This window comes from Cicer arietinum, chromosome 7 (assembly GCF_000331145.2).
Source record: "Cicer arietinum cultivar CDC Frontier isolate Library 1 chromosome 7, Cicar.CDCFrontier_v2.0, whole genome shotgun sequence".
In the NCBI taxonomy this organism is placed as follows: domain Eukaryota; kingdom Viridiplantae; phylum Streptophyta; class Magnoliopsida; order Fabales; family Fabaceae; genus Cicer; species Cicer arietinum.
In genome coordinates this window covers 35,815,835-35,822,887 of record NC_021166.2, presented here as the reverse complement: position 1 = coordinate 35,822,887, position 7,053 = coordinate 35,815,835, and the positions used below count along the sequence as shown (strand labels likewise).

The following is a 7,053-nucleotide window of genomic DNA, read 5'->3' as shown; positions in this document are numbered from 1 at the left end:
AGAACTGCTGCAGTTTGAGAAAAATGAATTCAGGACACTAGTACCTGATCTACTAGATCAAACAATCATTGGTACACGATGGGTTTTCAGAAATAAACTAGATGAAGAAGGTAAGGTTATCAGGAACTAAGCAAGATTAGTTGCTCAAGGATACAATCAACAAGAAGGTATAGATTACGATGAAACTTTTGCTCCGGTTGCAACGTTAAAAGCTATTTGTATACTCCTTGCATATGCATCCCATAAGCTTATTAAATTGTTTCAAATGGATGTTAAAAGTGCGTTTTTAAATGGATTCTTAATGAACAAGTCCTTGTGAAACAACCTCCATGTTTTGAAAATCAATCAAAACCAAATCATGTTTTCAAACTTACCAAAGCTCTATATGGTTTAAAACAAGCACCAAGGGCTTGGTATGAACGGTTAAGTTCATTCTTAATTAAAAATGGATTTTCAAGAGGAAAAATTGACACCGCATTATTTAAGAAAACGGAGAAGAATGATTTACTTATTGTTCAACTATATGTTGATGATATCATTTTTGGATCAACAAATGAAAAAATGTGTGAAGGATTTTCAAAATTATGCAAAGTGAATTTGAAATGAACATGATGGGAGAATTAAAGTATTTTCTTGGATTACAAATTAAACAATATAAAAACGGTATTTTCATCTGTCAAGAAAAGTACAAGATCTATTGGTCAAATACAAAATGAATGAATCCAAAATGATGTCTACTCCCATGCATCCATCCTCTTCTTTAGAAAAAAATGAAAATGGTAAATTTGTTTTTGAAAAAGAATATCAATGAATGTTTGGCTCTTTGCGTTACTTAACTGCCAATAGGCCTGATATAGTATTTGTTGTGGGACTATGCGCTCGATTTCAATCAGCACCAAAAGAAACTCATTTGATAACAGTAAAACGGATTTTTAGATATCTTGTTGGAACCACTAATCTTGGTCTTTGGTATAGAAAAGGTTCGCATTTCGATCTTATAGAGTATTGTGATGTTGATTATGCTGGAGATAAAATTGAAAGAAAAAGCACAAGTAGAGCATGTCAATTCTTAGGTGAAGCATTGATAAGATGGTCTTGCAGAAAACAAAACACAATAGCTTTATCAACCACTGAAGTTGAATATGTCTCAGCAGCAAACTATTGCTCACAAGTTCTTTGGATTAAAAATCAACTCGAAGACTACTCATTAAGTTATTCCAGCATTCCAATTTATTGTGATAACACTAGTGCAATAAGTTTGTCTAAAAATTCAATACAACACTATAGGTCAAAACATATTGAAATAAAGCTTCATTTTATTTGTGATCATGTCAATAAGAACGATATCGAATTAATCTTCGTTGATACTCAAAATCAACTTGCTGACATCTTTACAAAGCCTCTTGTCGAGGATCGTCTCAATTTGATCAAAGAAAAACTGAAAATTACGAAAAATCTAGAAAATTCTGGTCAAAAACAGCTTCTGCAGAAAACGGAGAATGTTTATCAATCTCCGTTTTTCCAGACATCAGTCTCATTATTTTTCAACCAACATTCTCCTTTATGTCATCACTTTCCCTCTCAAACCAAAAAGAGAAATCTTGACATTTAATGCATGTGTCTCTTTGTCTGCAAAATAGTACTAACACGAAGCATTCTCGCCCCCAAATTCTCTACTCCTTCTTCCCTAGGTTCAAAATAATCATTGCCTTTTTCTCTTCATCATCCCAAATTCTGAGTGACATCCAAACCACTCCATCTTCCTTTTCCTCAAAAGCAGCAACAATGTTCACAACTTCTCATCTTCCTCCTAAAATCTCTCACTCAAAAAATTCTTCTCAAAATCACAACAATGGCGCGCACAAAGCAATCTGCAAGAAAGAATGCCTATCCTTGCTCGCCATCCTCATCATCTCCTTCATCTGACTCAAGACAACTCTCACCATCTCCACCACCATGACCAACTCCTCCACATATTTCCTCTAATACCACTTTTTCTGACTACCTCTCATCTTCCCCAGAAAACAACTCTAACCCTATCAATCCCAATCCTTTGTCCATTGTTCTTCCACCGCTCTACACATGTCCCCCTCCTAATCTCGGTTAAGTTCCCCCACATATGCGAAAACCTAGATACCAAAAGACGTTCTATAAGAGTATAATCTGGCATTAGAACTTCAACTGCCACTACCCTAAAACCATTCGACTTCATCATCTCTGATTCTGAGACTGATGACTCATATGATACTCCCCTTCACACAACCGCTACAGAGAAAGCAAAAACCCAACCCACTCCATCAAAATCTTCTTTCTCCTGCGAACCTTCTTAATCAACTCTTCCAAATCAGAAAAGGAGATTGATCAATGAAATCTTCTCCTCTCTTCCTAAACCATCTCAACCTTCCTCTCAATCCAAAAAACCAACGCCACGTTCTACGGAAACAAAAACTACCATGACCATTGCACAATTCCTGGCAAGGAACAACCTCATAAATCCCCAAAGAATGAAAACGCATGCACCCAAACAAAACTTGAAACCCACTTAACTCGCCTCTCCAAAACATTCCCCGTTTCCAAAATGTTCCCCAGAACATTCTCCAGTCTGTATTCCCTCTCCTTCTCCACAACAAGAACGTTCTTCACATAAAGAATGTTCTCCTGCTCAGCCGTCCTCTCCTTCACATCCTCAACAACATTCTCCAATCCCAGAAACCTCCCCAGTTCATACATCTTCCGCCTCACCAAAATCAAAATGTTCTCCTAGTCTAGAAGGTTCATCTTCATCCACATCTGAATCATTTGAACCATATCCACCCTCCAAAAAATCAAAACCAAACATACTTCCTCTTATTTCACCCAAAAACTCCAAAGTTTTCAAAGACAAATGGGCTCAACACCCTTTTGGAATAGGAAGAGTTTTTGTATTTGACAAACTCATAGTCAATGGTAATGTTGTCCAGCATCATACTGATGCTCTAGGTTGGACCTCTTTTCTACAAACATCTGAGCATTACTATCCAGATGTTGTAAGAGATTTCTACTGCAATGCCAAAACTTTCTTTGATAAATCGCTCATCATAAACATCAAGGGAATCGAGATAAGGTTGACTCCAGATATCATAACTTCCATCGTCCAACTGCCTACAGAAGGACCTTCCATTTTTGGCAGCAAGTGGTACTCGGCTCTAAACCTCAAAGAGACTGAAGTACTCTCTGACTTGTTTCAAGAAGGATCTACTCGCTATCTCTCCACATATCTCAAGCCCCTTCCAAAAGTCTTCAACAACATGAGCCAACATACTCTCTTTCCTCACTGTGGAAGCCACATGTATGTCTCTACAAATGATGCTTTGATAATCTATCACCTCCTAAATTGTAAGCGCCTTAATCTTCCTCATGTAATCATTCAACACATGATCTGCGCTGCCACTAAATATTACAAGAAAAATATCGTTCCTTATGGAATGATATTAACTAAAGTCTTTAGGCACTTTGGCATTCCTCTATCCAGTGAAAAATCCCTCAAAAAAATCTCCAAATTTTCAACAAAAAATCTCTCTCACATGCGCAAAACGTTTTATGAACAACCTACCACCACTACCTCTTCTTTTCCAACTTCACTAAAGAATACAAGAAAAGTACCGTTCAACACATGATCTGCGCTGCCACTAAAGATTACAAGAAAAACATTGTTTCTTGTGGAATGATATTAACTAAAATCTTTAGGCACTTTGGCATTCCTCTCTCCAGTGAAAATCCCTCATAAAAATCTCCAAATTTTCCACAAAAAATATCTCCCACATGCGCAAAACATTTTCTGAACACCCTACCACCACTACCTCTTCTTTTCCATCTTCACGAAAGAGAAAACAATCGGAAAAAAGAAGAATTGCCATAATACTAGTCCCCTTCTCACCTCAAACATCTAATCATTCAGAAGATGCAGTAACTGAAACTGCTTCAGAACTTTCTCCAGAAAAAATCCCAAATCTATCAACTTTCTCCGTTTTTTCTCAACTATCCACTTTATCCTCCACATATTTCCTCTCATACTTTTAAATATTTCATTCTTCTCCTCATGAATTCGGTATATTACTACCCAATCACCATGTAAGTACCATGTCTCCACTCTTTGTGTCCCCACAAAAAACAAGCTCCTCCATCTTCGGAATTAGCCAATTTTTAAACTTTCCAGAAGATGTTGACCTATCTGTTATACACTTCTCACCATCTGACCCTTTACCCTCCATGGCAACCTCCTTTGTCACTATTCCATCTATCTCATTTTCCACCATTCGGTCCAACACAGTTGTTGCTGCCACCTCTCAACCGTCCACTCACCTCCATACTCCTCCTCGCATGGTTGAACCTTCCAATTCTGATATTATGGTTGCCCATCAAACTACAATGGCACGCCAACTTCAGCATGATCAGGAGACTACTCTGTTGAAAACATGGCTCACAGAACAACTCGCTCCCAAACTGGGAATCGAACCTCCTCCGTTTCATCTTGTTCCTCCTCCTCCGCCAGTTCCTAACCTTAGAAAATCCTTCTCTTTTGAAGGATCTTCTCAGTCACTCGCGTCTTAGGATCTTTATACTCCTTCCTTTTTGTATGACAAAGGGGGAGAATTAAGATAGTTTTTATTCTGTTTTTAATCTCTTTTGTATCAAGGATTCTTAAATTTTGCTAAAAAGCAAACTGATGTTTTGTATCTCTTTTGAATTAATGAAAACGGCTTATGTCAAAATGATATGCATGTTTAAAATTATTTCAAAATCACTAACTGCATTAATTGAGGGTGAGCTATTAAGATCTTCAAAATTGATATTAGAATCAGAAATAAAATCTAAATTAATATGTTTGTCATCATCAAAAAGGGGGAGATTGTTAAGGCAAATTCTCAAATTAAAGTTTTGATGAAAATAAAAACAGTTAATTAAGAATGTTAATTATGATTATAAAATGTTGCGTTAATGTAACTTGTGCTTTTGAGTGAATTAATTCAAAGATAGGAATCAAGCAAAGCAAAGAAAACAATTAAAAACTGAACACATAAAGAAACAAGAATATTCTGGACAAAACGGAGAATGATCTCCAAGATCAAGACTGATCGTCACAACCTCTTGACCAATCAATCTCCACTATTTCAACGAAAATTTTGCCTTTGAATTTTATACTAAGTTCATCAGTACATTGCAAGGAACAAGTAGGATCCATTTCAGTCAAAGAAAGCTTTTGAATAATTAAGATAAAAGGTTTCGAATCAAGCTTGTTGAAAAGTCTGAATCTTCTTCAGCCAAACTGTCTAGAAAGTTTAATCAATCTTGATCTATACAAGACATCATGAAGACATCCAGAATTATCAAAATTGAATCTCCAGATTGATCATCAATCTCCACCAGATTGATAATCAATCTCTGTTTTTGAAGAATTTCAGTATTGATCTCCTTACTTCTGCAGAGGTTTATAATCATTCACCAAACTATTTTGGACAGAATCAAGGCTCCAGATCGAAACTGTAACATCAATAATTACATATGAAGCTTCAAGGATCATTAAACACAAAGGCAAACTGATCAAGGACGATTGTAACAACATCAATCAAACAATTCAAAGGCTGGAATATTTTTAATCATATATATTGGTTTTGGTCAAAACTGACAAATCACTACCAACAGCTCTTTTGACCATTATTAAATACTCCAAAACGCCTATAAAAGAAGGGTAAATATCTAGGAAAATTGGAGAAGTTCAAGTGCTATCAAGTCTCATAAATCATTCACATTCACATACTTGAAATTCTCATTTTCACAAAGAAGAATCAGTTCTGAACATTTATATGATACTATGTTATTTCTTACTGAATTCTTTGTAAAGAATCGAATCTCAAACAAGAGTTGAGACATCTCAGATTCTATCAAACAATCTCATCATTATTGTAAAACTCAAACTATAAGAGTTTAAGTATAGTTTGAATAGATTGTAACAAATCCTATCAAGATTGATAGGTCATTAATTTGCTTTTCTGAGTGGAAAGAAATAGAGCTTGTAACAGATCAAGATTGATCTAAGCTAGGTGTTGTAAAACCAAGAAGGTTCTTTGTTTGAAACACTTAGTGGAAAATCTCTTAGTTCTGAGGACTGGACATAGCCCAAGTTGTGTGAACCAGGATACATCTTTGTGTGGTATTTTTTCTATTATCTCTTTATTTATTAAGCTTGATTGATTAAATAAGATAAAACATAAACTGAATTTCTGTTTCGAAGCTAACCAAGAACATTCTCCGTTTTCTGGTAAAAACCAAAAACGTTCTTCGTTTTCTGTTTTCTTAACCAAGATCCTTCTTGAGTTAAATCTATAGTCTTTTTCAGGAATTTTTAAATAGATACATTTACAATTCAAACCCCCTTCATGGTAAATCGACATTACTTCTTCAATTGGTATCAAAGCATAAGGCAATCATATAGGATACATTTTCCTACTTTTATACATCAATATATTGAGGACATAATAGGTGTTGTGCTTGATGGAAATTGTGGGTTTCGCGCAATTGCAACATTGTTAGGTTGGACTGAAGAATCTTGGCTTTTAGTTCGAACACAATTGGATAAAGAGATCAATCTACATCAAGATATTTATTCCAATGTTTTCGATAACAGTGTTGAATCAATGCAGAACTCATTGAAAATTTCAGGAATGGGTCCTCAAGAAAAAGATAAGTGGATGATTATGCCAGACTTGGGTTACGTGATAGCAACACGATATAGTGTCATATTGGTGTCGTTGTCTCGTAATCTGAATATGACATTATTTCTGCTAAACAAAGCACCACCACAAGATTCTTCTCTTATCTCTTTACTAGCAATTGGATTCGTCAATGAAAGTCACTGGGTACAGGTATAATTTATGATTGGTGGTATTGTTTAATAAATTAATTTTTAATATTTTCTTGTTTAGATAAATTAATGTTTAATATTTTCTTTTTAAGATCAAATTGAAGTCTGATTGTCCTTTGCCACCTACCTCACAAAAATGGAGAGACTTTTGA

The 7,053-nt window shown here is 35.4% G+C and overlaps 1 protein-coding gene across 1 annotated transcript; it reads left to right on the top strand.

Annotated features, from left to right (window-relative positions):
• The first annotated feature begins 6,416 nt into the window (after window positions 1-6,416).
• LOC101507776 (uncharacterized) lies at window positions 6,417-7,053 on the top strand. Its single transcript, XM_004511145.1, has 2 exons — window positions 6,417-6,902; window positions 6,994-7,053. Exons 1-2 carry the CDS (start codon window positions 6,417-6,419, stop codon window positions 7,051-7,053), a joined length of 546 nt encoding a protein of 181 aa, XP_004511202.1.

Excerpts from the sequence above, each read along its gene's own strand:
- LOC101507776 (XM_004511145.1), top strand. The coding sequence starts at position 6,417 with ATGGTAAATCGACATTACTTCTTCAATTGGTATCAAAGCATAAGGCAA. Across the intron at positions 6,903-6,993 it reads ATGAAAGTCACTGGGTACAG|ATCAAATTGAAGTCTGATTG; the intron begins GTATAATTTATG and ends TTTCTTTTTAAG.